General features: G+C 48.0%; 1 protein-coding gene across 4 annotated transcripts in view; it reads left to right on the forward strand.

Moving 5' to 3' along the window:
- The window catches only part of DTWD2 (DTW motif tRNA-uridine aminocarboxypropyltransferase 2), a 251190-nt gene that overhangs the window by 17321 nt on the left and 213440 nt on the right, over nt 1-20429 (forward strand). The window contains exon 1 of one of the 4 annotated variants that reach the window (XM_089779289.1): nt 2351-2775. The exons of 1 other annotated variant lie outside the window; for it this stretch is intronic. In XM_089779289.1, coding sequence (XP_089635415.1) covers nt 2624-2775 — 152 coding nt within the window. In that variant the 5' untranslated portion in view covers nt 2351-2623. Of the gene's footprint in view, nt 1-2350; nt 2776-20429 lie in introns of those variants that run through there. 2 more of the 4 variants (XM_075931968.2, XM_075931969.2) reach the window with 2 other exon arrangements.

Genomic DNA, 20429 nt, shown 5'->3' on the forward strand with positions numbered 1-20429 from the left:
TGACGTTAAGGAGGGGTAAGGTGGAAGGACGCGAGGGAGGAATGAGGCACAAGCCCCTAGTGGGGCAGACCAAAAAGACTCTTAGGCTGTGTCCAGACTCAGGGGTTTTTTCGAAAAAAGTAGCCTTTTTTCGAAAAAACTTCACCTGCGTCTAGACTGCAGCCGCGTTCTTTCGAAATTAAATCGAAAGAATGCGGCTTGTCTTTCGACGGTGGTAAACCTAATTCCACGAGGAAGAATGCCTTCTTTCGACAGAAGGCGTTCTTGAAAGCAAACAGGCTTTTTAGAAAGAGAGCATCCAGACTCACTGGGTGCTTTCTTTCGAAAAAGCGGCTTGCTTTTTTGAAAGTTCCGCGTGCAGTCTAGACGCTCTCTTTCGAAAGAGACTCTTTCGAAAGAGGCTTGCAGTCTAGACATAGCCTTAGAGCTCCTTAGGGTGAAAGCTCTCCTCGGGGCCTCCTGGATGCTGACAGCCCCCCCGATGGACCTCCCGGATGGCAGCCTGCAGAAAGTGCAGCCAGGCTCGCAGCAACGCATCCAAGAGAAGCACCAGAGTGCCCAGGGGCAGCTCCGGCTTCGTGTTGCAGAGTTTGTGGTGTCCCGAGTGAGGGCAACCAGAGCACGCAGAGACAAAAATGCTTTGCTATCCCTCACTGAGGTAGGCAAGCAAGCAGGGAAACCTGAGAACTGGCTGTCGGGGGGGGGGGGGGAGGAGGGGGAGAGAATCCCTTTAAGCCCACACAGTAAGTCCTGACCTGGTACCCTGCTGGAACTAGTTTCAGTCAGCCTTAAATGTGATTCAGAGTCCACTCAATGTAGATGCGCTATTTCAAAGATATTTTGAAATAACACTGTACAGTAGAGTAGACACACCCTTATTTGTGGCATTCAAGCTCAGGAAGGGAGGGGACGAACGGAGAGGGAGGGGACACTCGGGGCAAGAGGCAGGGTGGTCATGGAGCCCCATGGGTGGGAGGCCTAGCATGCAGCCCCATGGCCAGCAGCAGGGGCTAGGAGCACAGCCTGGCTGTGTTTCTGGCTTCCCGCTTCACATTCTGCAGTCATCCTTCCTTTTCCTGAGTGCTCCCCCCAACTCTGGTTGGCCAGTGTCAGTCCCTCTGCTGCCACTGGAGCATAGCCCTGCAGCCAGAAGCAGTAGAGGCACTAGCATTGACCTCCCCTGCTCTGGCAAATTCCCTAGTTCTTTTGCAAGCTGAAAAGTCCCAGTCTTGTTAATCACTCCTCCTATGGAAGCTGTAACACCCTAATAATTTGTTCCCTTTTCTGTACCTTTTCCAAATCCATTATATCTTTTTTTTTTCAGATGGGATGACCAGATCTCCATACAGTATTTAAGATGTGGGCATACAGTGATTTTATATAAAAGCAATATGGTATTTTGTCTTAGCTATTCCCTTCCTGATGATTTCCAATATTCTATTAGCTTTTTAGTTTGTCACTGCACATTGAAGAGATGTTTTCAGGGAACTATCCAGAAAGATTCAAAGATCTTTTTCTTGAATGGTAACAGCTATTTTAGAGTCCATACCTTTTGTATCTATAATTAGGATTATTATTTTCTATATGCATTACTTTGCACTTAACAATGAACTCCATCTGCCCTTGTGTTGCCCAGTCACCCATTAAAACTCTTTGTAGTCAGTTTTGGATTAGTCACTGTTTACTTCTTTTGCAAGAAAAACTTAAAAAAAAAAAATCTAGCAACAAAAAATGTTAGTCTTTAAAGTGCTGCTAGACTATTGGTTGTTTTTTAAGTTTTTCCACTTACAGACTAATTCAGCTACCCCTCTGATCCTTTTCCCAAGAACATTTATGAGGGGTTTAACAGCAGTGGTCCAACGCTGGTATCTGGAGCACAACACTCATTCCTACTCTCCCCCCTTCCCCGCCCCCATCTTTAAAGTAGAGTAGCCAGCAATGTTTACACGATAACCTAAGGATCCTACAATCACCTGAATAATCAGCTTTTTGCTCTTCTTAATCACCTGCCTCCCTCTCTTTATAACACATTCCCTGCTCCAAAGGCAAAGTTGCAAGCAGCAACTCTGTTGCATTTAAGAACTGCCTCTGGAGTCAAGACAGGAGCTTTAAGCAGACCTCATGTTTGAAATCCAAGGACCCCAAGTCAGGAGGGGCTCCTGCCTCCCCAGCCCCCATAAACGGCGCCCTTGCTGGTTCCGGACCCAGCGCAGCCACACGTGGAGTTAATCTGCAATCACAGCAGCAGCCCACCTGCCCGGGATACAGCGAGACAGTTTCACGCAAACTGCGCCGCCGCGGCTTCGGCGCCATAGGAAATGGGGCAGGCGCTCCGCTGCGCAGCCCCGCCGGGCCGTTCCCCTTCCTACGCTAACTGCGCCCGTGGGCCCGGGCAACCAGATTCCCTCCCCCGCCCACTAGGCGGGACTCGTGACCCTGCCCGGCCTTGTGATTGGTTGAACAGCTGGAGCGGGGGCCCATTGCCCTAGACACGCCCCCCACGCAACATGTGACGGGCTCGCGGCCTTCCCGGGGCCCCCTCCCGCGGCTCCTGAGCGCCACCTGGCGACCGCCTCCCGTATCGCACAGACTGGGGCAGCGGCCCTGCCCAGCCGGCGGCGGAATGGAGACGGCAGCGGCTGGGAGCGAGGAGTCGGGAGCTGCGGACGGGCCTGCGCAGGCAGCAGCGGGGCAGGAAGATGGCGGCGGCTGCGAGGGGCTGTGGGAGCTGCCCGTGGAGCGCTGCGCGAGGCGCGCCGAGTGCGAGCGCTGCAGGTGAGGAGCAGGGCGCGCGGGCTGCCGCAGCCGGGCAGCGGAGCTTGGCAGCTGCGCCCCCTGCTGCGGCGGCGGGGGAAGCGCCGCGCCAGGCCGCTGCCTGCGCCCCGCTCTGTTCACCCCGCGCACAGGAGCTGCCTTGGAGGGAGGCGGGGCCGCCGCTCGGTGCCGGGGCGCGGAGGCAGCGCGGGGTTCCCAGGCGTAGGTGTCTGGGCCTGGGCTCGCCCAGGGACCGGCCTCCAGCTGGTGGGGGCGCGGCTGTGCCCGAGGCTGCCCTTGGAAGTCCTGTCACCGCGCCTCCCTTTCCTTGGCTGCGACATGGGGGCGGAGATGCTGGTTCCCTGTCGAGTGCTCTGAGCGGTGCAGCTGGTCTCGTTGGGCTCCTGAACCGCCCACTTCGCCCCAGCGCCCCTTCCCGCGGTGGGGCTGCACTTGGCCGTGCTGTTGCCTTAGCCTTCCTCTGTAGGTGGGCGGGCAGGTCTAAGGACACGTCAGACAGCATCCGTCAGCATCCCAGGCAGAGGTTGAGACCCAACTCCTACAAGTGCATCTGTAGTTGAAATGACACCAGTAGCGTTATCAATCCCGCCCAGGTTGCTATAGGCATGTAATAGTATACTCGATTAACCCATGAGCAAAAGCTTATAGGTTAATGCTGTAGGCTACACACATTTCCCTCCACCCACCCTTTGTCAGTAATCTTTTTCACAGGCTGGCCAGCAGCCCAGCTCAGGTCTGGCTCACACAGGGTCCAGAACCTAATTCTGCTGTGGCTCTGCCTTTAAAATGTATTAGGAGCCAGGCAGCCTGGTTCAGTTCCAGCTCATGCTGGGTTCAGGAGCTCAAACCCGCCTTAGGCAGGGGCTACTGCCACCTGGTTTTGCTGCCTCTTTCTCAGAGACAGTAGCACTGGGAAACAGGCAGCTGGTCCACAAAGGGAGCTGGTTTTTAAACTGGCTCCCCTCATCGACCTGCTCCTTCCTGACACCTTGCACTACTGCCTCTGATACAGCAGCTGCCATCCACACCCCTGTGGACTATAGAAGAGTCTACTAACTGATAAGAATTCATGAGGTTATTTGACTATTCAGTTAACCGATATTTAACATCCCTAGGCTGCTAACAAGCCAGGAAGCTCAATAACCAATATAGTACATGTGAATGTCAGTAAGGGGTTCGACAAAAGCTTCATCTAGTCCATGTGTGTCAATGGTGGCACCTTGAGCCCTGGTCCCTTTAAATAGCCAGCAGAGCACTCTCACTGTGAATTCTGGGTGGCTTTGAGGGTTCACATGGGATTGGGGGGCAGTATCTTGCACCATAGTTCTTGAGACACAGAGGCATGGGGTAACATGGCATGCTCATGGACTGGTCCTGCTCCTTCCAGGAGTGCAGAGCGCCTCCCCATACCTTGCCCAGGGTGTGGTAGTAAGGTGTTGGTTTCATTGTAATTAAATGTGGTTTTTGCATGCTTTAGTGAAAATACTCAATTGTTTATAGATGAGGCCATAGCTAAGAATCCCTACAGAAATAAAATACATAATAATTGAAATTTAAGCCATAAGTAGGACTAATCACTGTAGCTATCTGGCTTAAGATTCAGGGAGAGAACTTTGCATCAGTTTTCATTTAGAATACCATCTTCACAAACCAGGCTAGATATGTACTATATTTTTTAAATGAAATATATATATAAATCCAGATTGCATAGAGCCATGGTCACCAACCGGTAGATCACGATGTACTGGTCGATCGCAGAGGCTCTGAGGTCAGTCTTTAGCTCTTTCTGGACTGTGCACCTGTGCACAACTAATTTTGAATTGACACTCTTTGCAGAGCAGCTATTCATGGAGCAGCAACACAGGTGAGTAGCTGTAGTGGGATCTGTTGGGTCAGGAGGGCTGAAGCACCCCAGCCAGCTGGCTGTGACAGAGGAAGCTGCACCGTGCGCCAGCTGATAGGGCCACTTTGCCTCTGCTCCATCCCTCGTGGAGCATCGTGCACCTTGGCTGAGCGCACTGGCCAGACAGCAGCCCCTCTTTGCTCCAACCCAGCTGCCCTGTGCTCAGCCAGGGGAGGCTGCGTGGCTCTCCTGTTGGCAGGGAAGCCCTTCCTCTTTGCTCCAGCCCAGCTGGAGGGAGGTGCACCTAGGCTGGAGCAAAGAAGAGTGGCTGCCTGGCCAGCTGGCTGTGGTGTTCAGCCCAGGTGCACCGTGCTCCATGTGGGCTGGAGCAGAGGGGAAGCCACCTGGTCAGCTGGTGGTGGTGTTCAGCAGAAGCAGAGGCTGTGCTGTGCACTAGCTGATGGGGTAGCTTCTCCTCTGCTCCAGCCCAGGTAAAGCGTGGTGCATATGGGCTGGAAACAATGGCCAGCTGACCAGGTAGCCGCTTCACTTTGCTCCAGCCCAGCTGTGCTTCACTCCAGCTGGGCTGGAGTAAAGAGGAGGGCTGCCTGGCCAGCTGGTCATGGTGTTCAGCCCAGGTGCACCCTTCTCTGCAGGAGCGGGGAGTCGGCCCAAGAGGAAGTGCCCGTTGGGGCTTCCTTGCTCCGTGGGGGAAGGTGGAAGGAGTCCTGGGAGGAGGTTGGTGCAGGGGACTCCCTGCTGCCACTGGCACCCTGTCCCCTGCTGCACAATCCTGCCCTCACCCCAGAGCCCTGTCCCTTGCCCCCCCCGCCACCCTGTCCCCATGCCCCAGCACCCATTAACATCCTTTCCCAGTACCATGTCCCCTGCTCCCACCAGCACAGTTGGGGCCACATTAGTGAGACTTGGGGTTTTTTTTTTTTTTTTTTTTTTGCATCTCCCTTGTGTGGCCCCAACTGACTTTTCTGTGGGTCAGTGACCCCTGACTCAAAGTTTCCTGCCCTTCTCATAAATAAAGACAATGCTGAAACGTTTTGTGTTTGACAGTCTTTTATTTAGAAATGAAGCCTGGCCAACAAACCCCCAATTGGGGCCAAGCCCCCATCTAGCCACAGCATCATAACACTCCTGTACCCCCCCCCCCCAGACCCTAGTTCAGAGCCTATCATGCACTGGACCCCCCTACCCCTCACATACCCCAAACCAAATTCCTTTACCCTCACAGCCACAAGCCTGTGGCTTGCTCTTTTGGTAACCTCTATATTCCTCATTCCACGGGGACTAAGGGGGCTGCCAAAAGAAGGGTTTTTTCTGACAATTAGTCCAGTCTATAAGGCTAAATGTTGGAAAAACTTCTTCCTACAGAAGAATTGGGGGGAAAAGAAGTGGCACTGTAGAGTGTATAAGGGATAGCAAGTGATAGTGAGGAGGAGAATAGAGAGGGTGGGGCTTCAAGGAAGGAGTGGAGTTTTGGGGTGAGGGGTGGGGCAGTAGATCTTCGCTTGTTCTGAGATTTTAAAAGTGATCTTGAGTGTAAAAAGGTTGGAGATCACTGGCATGGAATATATTAATAATAGATATGGCCCATGGCAGTGGATATGACAAATCATTATGATCTGATTAAAATATTATTATTATAAAAACACTGTTCTAGGCTAGTGCATTATTGGTTGGTTGTACGTTCTTTTGGTGCTAGTTCACAAACTGTTTTTCTAGTACCCACACATTTTGTTGAAGTGTTTGGATTAGGGCGCTATCAAGCCTGTTATTGGCTTCAAATATAACTCAATTGAAAACATGAATGCCTTGTACATTTAAAAAATGCTTATGGTGGTTCTGGTTGAATATATCAAAGGATGATGTAATTTGCATCTACTATTCAATTAGTCAATAAGGACACCTCTGCCTTTGAAATGTAGTAAGAGCTGTGCTGACTTTTGCTACATTTCAAAGGCAGAAGCGCCACCAGGCGCGCAGGGCCTGGGAGGACTCAAACAGTTCCCTGCTGGCCCCTCGCTCTCTGCTTTTGAAATGTACAAGAGCCCCAGGAGAGCTCTTGTACATTTCAAAAGCAAAGCACTGCTGGGAGTGCAGGGCCAGCAGGGGACTGCTTACATCCCTAAGTAAATGATCAATTAAACTAGAATAGTGGAGTAGCAGGGATCATGGATGCCTAGTTAATACAGTGGGAACTGGCATGTCTTGCCATCCCTCTGCCAGTTTTAGTCCAGTGAGCAGCCAGACAACTGTAATTGACTTGAGTGATGCTCTCTAAAGCCTGTCCTTTTAAAAAAAAAATACAGGTTATCTGTTTTGTATTAATACAGAGTGATTGCTGTCAATGAGACTAACAAGTGTCACAATACATTTTTAATGGAACTAACTTTGCTAGTTCTAACAAAATTGAAAGTGACATCTATTGATTCTCACCCCCCTTAGTTTCATCAACTTGGAAATAATTTAACAGTTAGATGTGATTTCTCACATTTTTTGAGTTTTGGTGATTGCTAAGGTAGCAATTGCTTTGTTGTTTTATAAAGATTTCTTCTGCAAATTTAATCAACCTGCTTAGCAACAGAAGTTTGTCATTATTTTTTAAAATGTAATTAGGAAATAGACACCAAATGTAATTTCTTTGTCATTCTTGATAGCTATAATAAAAGCAGCAAATAATATGTCCTTTTGAAATGTGTAAATAATACTTTATATCTGATTAATACAAATGAGCTATGCAGATATTCTAGAAATAGAATCTTTGAGCAACATTAGGATTAGGAAATGGTGATCTTATGTAGACCAGGGCATCTCTTGTTCCCTAAATATTGTATGCTGCTTTAATAATAATAATAATAATAAAAAAACGCTGGAGGGAGGAGCTGTTAATCATATAAAAGAGGCTGCTATAAAGCAAAACATAACAATTTGTTGGCACAGATCCTAGTTAAAGGTCGATATATGCTATGTGCACAGTTCTTTCATAGACTCCAAAGGGAATTGTTCATGTGAAATTTTTGCAGGATCATGTCCTATGATTTTAATCCAAAATAATCTTAAATTATCTGGAATATCATCTGTAATAGATCTGTGTTAAGTGTGTTACTCATGTGTGCTTCTGAATTGAGGTCTAGCAGTCTGTGAATGCATTGCTAGGTGTCTTTGTATGTTTGCTGGACTAGGAATAATAGTTCTTGCTGTTGTGAAAAAAATCATTTTAACACATCCATTACTACTTTTTATAATTATTAGACTGTATGTTATGAGAAAACATTTATACTGAAAGGATGGCTGTTGTAAGAAAAGATTAGTTAAGATTTAGCAATTTGTGGTATGATCACTGCAACTGAATATACAAGTTTTGATATACTGTACTTTATTCATGTGTTTGGTGAAGGCTCTTAATTTATGTGAAAATAATGGACACATTGGTAAAGAAAATAATATACAATACTTCTGTGTGCTACATCGCTTGTGAAGAATGTAGTCTGCGCAGTAATATTGTAATGGAAATGACATAATCTGCAAGTTGTTTCATGGAGAACAAAAGTGTGAAGAGGCAGCCCACTTTTCTTGAGCACAAGAATGGCTGTAGTTTCCTGATGGCACATTATGGAACCATATAAAAGAATTAACGTAAATGTGAATTTTAACCAACTTGCTTTGATCCTTTCATTTCTGTGTTCTTAAAATGTGAGATGTAGGTACACATCCTAACTGCTGTAAAGTCACAGCAATTCTGCCATTATTGAAAGTATTACTTCTGCATCAGCGCTTCCAATTTTTAGTACTTTTTCTGTTTGTGCAACCGCTGGCATAGAGACTCTTCTGTGGTTCATAATTCTTAAATAAATGACTTACTAGCCTGTAGAGTGTAACATTTTAAAAAATGTCTTGCATGCTTCCTTAGCATTATATTCTCATTGAAAATATTATAAAACAAATAGATACAGAATGACTAGCAGTTGTCTTTGAGCCACTTTAGCTCCGAGGAAGCTTTATTGCAGCAAAAATAAGAAAACAAAATAATTAATTTTATAACTGTTTCAACATGGTCATATTTTTTGTTAAATTGCTTTCATGATTGCAGCTAAATGTTGAAAATGCGTTTTCCAGATGCTTACTAGAGCTGCCAAATGTCAGACATGATATTTGTTTGATTCATATGTCAATTTCAGTAGTTACAAAAATGTTCAGTAGTCTTTAAAAAGGCAAAGTAGATTTTGAGCAGCTCAGAGAAACATTGAGCAATCAGGTTGTCACAGAGGCTGATCAGGTTGTCAGAGGTGTGGGGAGCCATCCGGCCCTACACTTCCATCCACTACCAGATGTGACTCACAGCCATTAGGGGAGAACAGAAGGTTTATGGATTCACAGGGATAGAGCGTAGAACAGACTTGTTAGCATAGGAACCAGAAGCAGCCAGTACAGCCCATCCTGAGGAGAGGGGGCCCCATGGCCCCTTTCTTGCATTCTAAGAGAGCCTAGATTAACTGTTACTCAGCAGCCTATCCCAGCCCTGCAGGCAGCCCTGCCTCCCCTTTGTCCAGCTTCCCTGGGCAAAAGGGTGGCACCTGTCACACACCCCTCCTAGGCTCAGGTTACCATGAGGATGGGCCATTTTGAATGTGCTGGCCTCAGCATCCTTCCTCATTGAGTTGCACCCAGAATTCCAATCTTCTTCTAGATAGTTGTGTAGTGCCCAGGAAAACTGAGGCACACGTGTACACACGGAAGTTACTACAAAACAGTATATGACAGGAGAAATCACATGCAGCGCAAGTGAGCGGAGTGAATAAAATCCCTACTTTGTCACATCTCTCCCCCCTTCAAAACTGAACTGAGCAGGGTCACTTAGCCACAGGAAGTTCAGGCCCCTATCTTCACATCAGAGCATCAGCCACGATTTCACACTGTCCTCAACACAGACCACTTCAGTGTTGTAGTCCTTCGAGAGCAGAATTCATCTCAGCAACTTGGTGTTGGGTCCTGTCAGTTGTGGTACAACTGAGGCGCACGAGCACACACAGAGAAATTACTACAAAACAGTACAGGACAGTAGATATCATACGCAACACAAGAAGTGAACAGAGTGACTACGATCCCCCACTTCATCAACAGGGTATAACAGAAATAGAAAGATTTGTTTATTAGAATTTTAACAATCTCTGGAGCAGCCAACAATAAATTTGAATCAGATTGTGGCAGTAGTTTCTTCCCCACATCAGGGAGGTGAAGATTTGCATTGCCCTATTGGGAAATGGGAATCACTGTGCCATGATGTGTACTGGAGTCCCTATGAGGGGCAAATGTATCCCTTTCTCTGTGTAGAGTAAGCTCTGAGGGCTGGAACAGAGGAGAGAGTAGGTATGTATCCTGCCTCCTTCCATGTGGTGGCCAGTACTCCAGGTGGTGATGATAAGGAGGGACACTCTCTCTTAGCATCTAAAGCTTTAGCTATGATCCAAGATTGGAAAGAGACTCTTCTTTTTCTTTTTTAAGATAGAAGAATCTACTTTTTGTTTGTTTGTTTGTTTGTTTGAAGATGGCTTTGGTAACTTTACATCCATGTTTGGGCATTTTGATAGGTCTCCCTTGGTATCTCAGAATAAGCTAGGGTTCTGCAAAGTCAGTCATTTGTACTCTGAAGGTGATCACATAACCATACCACTGCTGTCATCCCTTGCTAACATAATAAATGACAAATATAATTTTGCTATGACTGATGTTTTTACCTTGTGACTTTTTGTGTGTGTATGCACCACAGGGCCACTCTTCAGCCCTTGCAAAATCTTCAGATTGTACTGAAGCTAGGCTTTACAGCCAGTAGAAGGCTTTAGACAAAAGGGGAAAAATATGCTTGAGTATTTTTATTACAGTGTTACACTCTTCCTCATCATAGTAGGAACCATCTGCACAGTAATGGTCAAGAATCCAATAGACATACCTAGTTGCAGCTGGTGGGATTTGGATGATTCTATATATTTAAAATAAGACCAATATTTTTAATATATTTGAACTTTTAATATTGATATTAAGACACACTTGCATCTTGTAGTAAAATAAAGGCAGAGTTGTGTTCTGCAGCAGTTACACTAGAAAGCACATTCAACTAAATTCTAATAAACCTCCTCTTTTGTGGGGTAAATACACATCAAAATCTAATAACTCACGAGAGGACTCTATAATGTGTCATTCCTGGGCCTCAATGCACTAGCAGTGGGAAGGAGAGTTATGCATAATAGAAGAGTTCAACTTGGCAAATTTGTAGACTATTAACAAGATGTTGGCACACCTGAGGTCTGCAGATGGAGCACAAACTAATTGTGTGATATGTTACGCTGGTGACAATAATAAAATGAAGAAGTATTTAATGGTAGCATTACTGAGCCAGCTTTCCAATTCCCTTCAGATGTCATTGGTCAGTGTCCATCTTGTGCTTGTTACAGTAGTTCTCCAATGGATGTAGCTCAAAAGGTCAGTTCTGTGGCAACCAGACTAATCCACACATAAGCAGCTGAAAAAGAGGATGCATGTTTGGCTGATTTTTCTTCATACGGTGGATGGGATGGACTTAACAGCATGCATGGAATTAAGATCCTAATGCTTTGTTCCTGTGATTGGCTCAGTGTAGATAGGTAAAAAAGTCTATCTGGCTCTAGTTACAGCAGTGGTCTCCAACCTTTTTACACCCAAGATCACTTTTTAAATGACAGACCAAGCCAAGATCTACTGCCCCGCCCCTTCCTTGAAGCCCTGCCCTCTCTATTCTCCTCCTCTCCATCACTTGCTATCCCCAATCCTTATACTGCTGCTTATTTTTAATTATTATTATTATTATTATTATTATTATTCTGTAGGAAGAGGTTTGTCCAACATTTGGCCTGTCTACACTGGACCAAATGTCAGAAAAAAACCCCTTCTTTTGGAAGCCACCTTATTCCTTGTGGAAAGAGGAATATAGGGGTGACCAAAAGAGCCTGTTTGCTCTTCCACTAAAAAAGCGGAAGAACAAACGCAACCCTGGATGCAGAAAAGTTTTTCTGGGATATCTCCAGAATCCTGAAAAAACTTCTGCAGTCTAGCTGGACCCTTACTGTGTTGAGACTGGATGTGTAGGCTCTGGGGTGGGAATGAGGGATTTGGGTGTGGGAAGGGGTGAGAAGTGCAAGCTCTGGGAGGAAATCTGGATGCAGGAGGAGGTGGAGAAGGGGACACTGGCTCAGGGAGGGGGCTCTAGGCTGGGCAGTGTTGGGATACTAAGCAAGCCACAGGCTTGCGGATGTGAGGTTGCAGGAGTTTGGGTTGGAGTATGTGAGGGGCTGAGGGCATGAGGTTCCAGTGTTTGATAGGCTCAGATCTAGGGTCTGGGGAAGGGGGAGTGCAGGAGTGGTTGTGGCCAGACGGGGGCTTGGCCCCAATTGGGGGTTTGTTGGCCAGGCTTCATTTTTAAATAGAGTACTATGTTAAACACAAAAAGGTTCTGCATTGTCTTTATTTATGAGAATGGCAGGGAACCTGCCTTGAGTCAGGGGTCACTGACCCATAGAAGAGTCATTTGGGAGCAGGGGACACAGTACTGGGGAGGAGTGCTAGTGGGTTCTGGAGCAGGGACAGGGTGCCAGTGGGGGCAGGGAAGAGGGGGCAGGGTGCCAGGACAGGTTTCTGCAGCAGGGGACAGGGTGCTGGGGGGCACAGGTTTCTGCAGAGGGGAGCAGGGGGACAGGTTTCTGTAGTAGGAGACAGGGTGCCAGAAGGAACTGGTTTCTGCAGGGGGGACAGGGTGCCGGGGGACAAGTTTCTGCAGGGGGCGGGGCAGGTTTCTGCAGCGGGGTCAGCGGGGCAAGGGAGAGGGAACAGGAGGGCAGGGGACAAGTTTGGGGCAGAGGAGCGGGAACAAGGTTGGGGGCAGGGAGTTCCCTACACCGGCCACGGAGGGAAGCCTCCAACCCGTGCTCCCTCCGGACTGACCTCAGGGCAGCTGGGCTGGAGCGAAGACAAGCGGCTGCCTGGCCAGCTGGCCATGGTGCTCAGCCAGGGTGCCACCAAGCTCCCTGTGATCAGGCGCAGAGGGGAAGCTGCCCAATCAGCTGGAGCGCGGTTCAGCCTCCTCTGGGCTGAACGCCACAGCCAGCAGGCCAGGCAGCTTCTCCTCTGCGCCAGCCCATGTGGAGCGTGATGCACCCTGGCTGAGCGCCATGGCCAGCTGGCTGGGCAGCTGCTTCTCTTCCCTCCAGCCCGGCTGCCCTGCGCTCAGCCCAGGGAGGCTGCGCCTAGCTCCAGCTGTGAAAGCCACAGTCAGCTGGCTGGGGTGTTTCAGCCCTCCTGACCTCCCAGCTCCCACCATTCCTCGCAGCTACTTACCTGTGTTGTTGCTCAGTGAGTAGCTGCTCCTCAAATGAGGAAATCTAATGTAAATGAACTGCGCAGGTGCGCAGTTCAGAGAGGGCTCAAGAGTTACTCTTAGAGCCCCTGAGATCTACTGGTAGCTCACGATCTACTGGTTGGTGACCACGGAGTTACAGGAATCAAACCATGGTGAATTATCTTAGAACAGTGGTCTCCAACCTTTTTACACCCAAAATCACTTTTTAAATCTCAGAACAAGCAAAGATCTACCGCCCCATCCTTCCTCCAAGAACCCACTCCTTCCTTGAAGCCCCGCCCTCTCTATTATCCTTCTCTCCATCACTTGCTATCCCCAGCCCTTATACACTCTACACTGCCACTTTTTTTTCCAATTCTTATGTAGGAAGAGGTTTTTCCAACATTTGGCCTGTCTACACTGGACCAAATGTCAGAAAAAAACCCTTCTTTTGGAAGCCACCTTATTCCTTGTGGAAAGAGGACTATAGGGGTGACCAAAAGAGCATGTTTGCTCTTCTACTAGAAAAACAGAAGAACAAACACATTCCTGGATGCGTAAGTGTTTTTCCGGGATATCTCTGGAATCCTGGAAAAACTCCTGCAGCTTAGACGTACCCTCACTGGGTTGAGACAGGATATGTGGGCTCTGGGGTGGGAATGAGGGATTTGGGTGTTGGAAGGGGTGAGAGACACAAGCTCTGGGAGGAGATTTGGATGCAGGAGGAGGTGGAGAAGGAGATGTTGGCTCGGGGAGGGGGCTCCAGGCTGGGGAGTGTTGGGGTCAGATGGAGGATTACGGTACTAAGCAAGCCACAGGCTCGTGGCTGTGAGGGTAAAGTAATTTGGGTTGGGGTATGTGAGGGGCAGGGGGTTCCAGTGCATGATAGGCTCTGAGCTAAGGTCTGGGGGGGTGCAGGAGTGTTATAATGCTGTGGCCAGATGGGGGCTTGGCTCCAATTGGGGGTTTGTTGTCCAGGCTTCATTTTTAAATAAAAGTCTATGTCAAACACAAAAAGTTTCTGCATTGTCTTTATTTATGAGAAGGGCAGGGAACTTTTTTGAGTCAGGGGTCACAGACACACAGAAAAGTCAGTTGGGGCCACACAAGGGAGATGCAAAAAAAAGAAGAAAACCCCTAAGCCTCACTAATGTGGCCCCAACTGTGCTGGTGGGCTCAGGGGACATGGTACTAGGGGAAGGGTGCTGGGGCAGGGAACAGAATACTGGGGTGGGGGCAGGGTTGTGCAGCAGGGGACAGGGTGCCAGGGGCAGGGAGGGGACAGGGTTGTATAGCAGGGGACAGGGTACCAGTGGTAGCAGGGGACAGGGTGCTGGGGTGGGGGCAGGGTTCTACAGCAGGGGACAAGGTGCCAGTGGGGAACAGGAGAGAAGGGACAGGGTTCCGGGGTGAGGGGACAGGGTTCTGCAGCAGGGGACAGGGTGCCAGTGGGGGCAGGGAGTCCCCTGCACCTGCTTCGTCCCAGGACTCCTGCCCCTGCAGAGGAGAGAAGCCCCTGGCCATGCCTCCTCCGGGGCCAACTCCCCTTCCTGCAGAGGAGGGAAGCCCCAGCGTGCACCCCCTCTGTGGACCCCCCTTCAAGTTCTGGCATGCCACAGATCTGAGGGAGGGGAGTAGCTGGCGCACTTCCGGAACCCCCGGAAGTGGTGTGCAGCTTCAGGACTTCTATCCACCCCGCAGGAAGCCGGTACTACATCCATTTTCCCTGGAGGTAGGTAGTGGGGATTCTCGGAGTGGGAGGAAATGGAGGGGGGCCCCAACGCCTCGTGATTGACTGGTCGAGCCCTCACGATCAACCAGTTGGTGACCATGGTCTTAGAGGCACCACAGTTAAATTTGAGTTTCATTTTCCACATTAAGCAGCATAAGAATAATATACAACCTTAGCATGATTATTACTCACATTCTACCATGACAGTAAAAGAGCAAACTTTAGTTTGCCTTATAAAATCACTTTCAACGTAAGCGTACTTCTAAAAAAAATATGGATTTGAAAGTCCTTTTTGGAAATTTTCCAACAGACTCATGCTTGTTGTGGATCTGGTTTTCTTTTTATATTTAAGGATCCGAACACCTCAGTTCACACATACTACATGTATATAAAAATAACATAATTAAGTAACTTGCACTTTTTTTTTTTTTTTTTTTAAAAGGAGAGAGGTTTCCCTCAGTAATGCTGGGGGAGGAGGTGGCAGCAAGGCAGGCCCATGGCTCAGTTTGGGATGGCCCGTTACATTGAGCGCTGGCTGGAGTGCTCAGTGCCTCACTGTTGGTGGAACCGAGGCAAGCTTGGAGCACTGCAGAGAGGAGGGGAAAGCCCAGCCCGTCTGTAGCCTGCGCTGTCAGCAGATGCAGCATGGAAAAGCCCTTGGGCAGCGGCAGCACCACAAAGGGCTCTTTGTGCGCCGCCCGCTTTCCTCACAGGTGAAGCCAAAGAGAAGGGAACCCTGCAGGCAGCATGGTCCACACTGGGGTGGCATGGGGGTCTTGAGTGCAGTGGCGGGATGCAGTGAGCTCTCCGCTCACCCTGCTGGCAGCTTCCTCGCTCCTGCACCTCTGTGCAGTAGGTGAGAGGCTCTGGCCCCACTGTTGTGCTCCCCCCCCCCCCCCCCCCCGATGCAGGTTGGTCACAATCATTATCCACTGTCTGGGAGCTGCCTGGATGGGATGCTGCTATGGGGGGAGATGTTGGGTGCAGGGTAGGTGTGCAAACCCCCTCCCCTTGTGGCCAGAGAGGGTCAAGTGAGGGGTGCTGGGGAGTCTAGACATGGGGAGGATTGAGGGGGGCAGAGGGTGTGGGATGGTGCTGGGATCAAGCATGAAAAGGGGCTGGCATGGTGCAGGGGGTGGGGAGTGGAGCAGGGAGTGGGTAGGCATGGGATAGGGCTGGCAGGGTTTAGCAAGTGGGGCACGCCGCAGGGCTCAGGCACTGGGAGGGGCAGGGAATTGAGCAGTTGGGGGACGCAGCAGGGGCCAGGTATGGGGAGGGGTCCCCCTGCCTGCTGCGCCCTGACAGCCTGTGCTTGTGCCCAGCCTCTACAACACCTCACCGTCCACTGCACTCCACTTACCCCTCCACATGTCTGCCCCAGCCCATGCAATGCCTCCTGCCTGCTGCGCCGTCTTTCCCTTCCTGTACCCACCCCAGTCCCTGCAGAACACCTGGTCTGTCGCACCCAGACAGCCTTGCACTGTGCCTAGCCCATTTAGCTCCCCCTGCCCTCTGCCCCTCTCCAACCCCTCTCCATGCCTAGCCCCTGCAGGACCCTCTGATTGCACTATCCCCTACCTTTCTCTGAGCCTGGGCCCTGTGGAGCCCCCCAACTTGCTGCACCCTGCCAGCCCTACCCCTTGCCTGCCTGGTCCCTGCTACACTCCCTGCCCCCTGCTTTGTGCCACCCCTCCTCGTGCCCGGCCTCAGCAGTACCCCATGCCCTCTAACTTCTCCCCATGCCCAGCCTCTGCTGCACCCCCCCCACTCACCTCTATCTGGCCACGGAAGTAGGGGGGGGGGGGTGGGCTTTGCACTGCTCCCAACATCCTTCCCTCAGTAGCATCCCACCTGGGCAGCTGCCAGCCAGTGAATAACAATTGTGCCCAACCTGCATCAGGAAAGCACAATGGTGGTGCCAGAGCCTCTTAGCTACTGCACATAGGGGCAGGAGCGAGGAAGCCACCAGTAGGGTAAGTGGGGAGCTCGCTACATCCCACCGCTGTGCTTGTGGCCCCTGGGCCACCCTGGTGCAGACCATGCTGCCCGTGGGGCTCCCTCCTCTTTGGCTTTGCCTGTGAGGAAGGCAGGCAGCACACAAAGAGCCCTTTGTGGCGGGGCCACTGCTCTGCGCCAAGGACTTTTCCATGCTGCACCTGCTGACAGTGCAGGCTGCTGCAGGCCAGGCTTTCCCCTCCTCTCTGCAGTGCTGCAAGCTCCCTCAACTTCCCCAGCAGCAGGGTGCCGTGCATTCCAGTCAGCACTCACTGTAATGGGCCGTCCTGAACTGAGCCAGGCACCCGTCTCGCCTCTCCTCCCCCAGCATTGCAGTGTAATGGGGAAATCTCTCTCTCTCACCTACCTGCTCCCGCAGCCTGTTAACGCTCATGACGTGATGATATCATTCTGTTGTCCAGCGAGAGAAACTTTTTTATATATATATATAGAGAGAGAGATAGTTAGCTTTGGAAGCAATCTTCTCAAGGGATGCTGTAATGGATGTAGAGTCAGCTCAGCCAGTCCAGACATCTGTCTCTGCTTCCTGTATGACAAAGATTGAAGAACACAATCTTTGAATTTATGGAACCGTCCCTCTTCCCAGAACAATTTGTGAGTGAGAGAAACTTTTTGATTAGCGAGAGCAGTCCCATTAAGACCATGATGTAGCAGACTGATAGCAATGTGTGGGATATTTTGTCTGTGTTTTCAGAAAGTTGAAGTCCTTGCTTTGTGTACGCTTCAGGAAGTTAAGAATTTGATACATTCCTCTTTTTAGAAATTAACCCTCATTTTTGAAGGTGTAACACTAGCAATTGTCCAAGTGGATGCCTCCGAGGATGCTAATTAGCTAGATTGGTGACCTACATATGAGAGGTGTTTGGAACAAGTTCAGGGATTAATTGCTGTCCCACTTAATGAATGTTTAGTAGCCTTATTCGAGACAAATTCAGATCTCAAATCAGTTCTCACATGAAATTCACCACTGTGTTTTCTTGTAGATTGTAAACTCTTCATGACAAGGTTTAGCACAGTGATGTCCTGGTCTTCATTAAGTTTTCTAGTGAGAGCTTCTGCCTCAAGGACTAATTGACTTAGCATATATATATTTGCAAGAGTAGAAAGCATTGTGTTTACTTGCTTTGCATATGCATTGGGAATGAGGAAAGGGAAGAATTGGAAAACAGACCTAAACATAATTGAATCGTCTAAAAAGAACTCATGACTTTTGGGGTCTGACTTATTAATTTTGAGCTTAGAGGATTGACTGTATTATATAGACAAAGTACACAGTTCATCTAGATAGTGAGGAATTTTTGTATGAACCGGAGAATGCCAAAAGCTAGTTTGAACCAGGGTTGTCTTAGCTTAGCTAGTACTGATTCATTATTTTGACTTTAAAAGTGTGAGATGATCCTAGCTTTGTTTTCATGTAAATCAAGATCGTTATAGCACCAAGAGAAAAGTATTACGTTTGTTCTGCAAGATTTCTGTCCTTTTGTAAAAAGCAAAAAAAGTTTATTCTTTGAAGTAATTAATTCATAATTCATGAAGGAAAGCCTATTTGCCTTAGAGAATCAATGCTTTGACTAATCATATGTTAGACAGTGGAAGTAGACTTCTGCCTAGCAGGAGGGATTTTTTTTCTTTTTCCTAATTAAGTCCCAAATGAGAAGAGCCATTTTACAAATTCTTATCAGTGCTTTGCAGTATTTTTATAAGTAACCTTTTGGAGGAAAAGAGGAGTGATTACCCACAGGTCTTATTCTGTAATCTTGGTCTTTCCTAACATAGAAAACATACTTTGTGATATTACTTTACATTCATCTTCCTTTCTTTATTGATGTTTCTATTTAATAATCCACTCCATTTTTTCTGCTATAATATCTAAATCTTAATTTTCTCAAGTATGTGTTATTTTCAAGTCCTTCAGTTGCCAGATGTTAAGATCATTGTAATATTCTTTTTATCTGTGTATTTCTTGGCATATATATATATTAGTGTTCACTCTGAAAAAGATGACAGGAGTGCTGTACATTAGAGTGAATCCAGGAACAAAACCGTTGATTGCTTCAGCTTTGTTCTGCTCACCAATTTTAATTCCTGTTAGATGAGTGCACTCAGTCTCTCTTCTGTTGACAATGACTGTTTTTTTCCAGATTGTCCTTTTTTTCGTCTGTCAGAAGGTAACACTTCCCTTGTCTGATTCCTTCCAACATCAGTAGTTATTAATGGATGAGCAACATACATGTTATGTATGCTGCTTTTGCTCTTATTTTTGGTCAATTGTCCTTCAACTGCCATGGAACCACTGTCATTTTATTTGCTTTGTAGATTGTGTCTATGCTACTTTCCCTTAAAATTCGCTGTTGTTTCTGCAAGTTGAACCTCCCTAGTCTGGCATCCCCAAGTCCTGACCAATGCTGAACAAGAACATTTGTTGAATCACGGGAGGTCAATATTGTTTTGCAGCATTGCCAACACTTCCACCACTTACTGGGTTCTTAAAAGACATTTTAGGGGTATATTAGAACTAAATAACAGCACGGAACACTGAGAGCCAGGACTAGTGGTGGTAAACAAACTTTATGGGACTGCAGGAAACTTGGTCATACCAAGTGATTATAAGTGGATATCTGGCTAACTAAAATCATACTGGACCATGGATGTTGCTGGCTCTGACTAGGGAGGTTCAACTTATGCCACCAGGATAGCTCTGTCCAGCAAATTGTGGGAACTAGATCCTGAGCTCCCATATTTTTTTTCCTCCATTACATAGCTTTTGAGCCGTTTTTCAAAATGCCCAAAGTCTCTCTTGTGGCCTTCTGTTCTCTCCCCTGGACTAACAGATCTAGCACAGCTAAGTTGAGTACTGGTGTTTCTTTTAAAGACAGGGTGCACAACTTTTCTGTATTTTCAGAACTGCAGTGACTATCACTTCAGATTAGTGGTGGTGCTATAATGAAGCAGCTGAGACAACTGAGGGAGAGACGGAATGGATTATGCAGCTTGCAGCTGGGATGATCAGCAGTGGCTTCAGAACTTTTGGATGCCAAATTCCTGGATCTTATTCCCTCTAGTGCAGTGATAACAGAACTAGATCTACTTTGGACAATAAAAAAGCAGGTGGCAATTGTACCCTGGAAGTTTGCAACTGGAGACTGCTGTTGGTCAGTGGGTAGTCAGTTCAGGCTTACGGGTGCTTGTCATTGAGGATTGCAAGGCCATTAAGTGTGTCTGCTGCATAGATTGTGAATCTGGGAAATGTGCAGCAAATGATGGAGAGATCTGAAAAAAATGGATTCCCAAACTGTCATGGAGCAATAGGTTGCATAATAAGATTCTTCTTCCATGCTCACCTGGTGTCGGAGTACCTAAACAGGAAAGGTACTTTTCCATTGCTATGCAAGCACTAGTAGATCACTGGGATGTTTCACTAACTCTGCTGGTCAGGGAAAGTGCTTGATGTGTACAAGTTTATGAATACAGGATTTTCCCAAAATACGTTCTTCCTGGACTGGCATACTCACATTAATGGGGCTAGAAATAGTAGTGATTTGGGGGGAGTGCCTACTCTTTGCTTGCCTGGATCATGAAACTACATGACATCTGGACAGCACCAAGGAAAGATTTAACTACTATCTGAAAAGGTGCAGGATAACTATTGAATATATGTTTTGTAGATTGAAAGAACTCTAGCA

Source organism: Pelodiscus sinensis, chromosome 6 (assembly GCF_052426305.1).
Source record: "Pelodiscus sinensis isolate ZL-2025 chromosome 6, ASM5242630v1, whole genome shotgun sequence".
Classification (NCBI taxonomy): Eukaryota; Metazoa; Chordata; order Testudines; family Trionychidae; genus Pelodiscus; species Pelodiscus sinensis.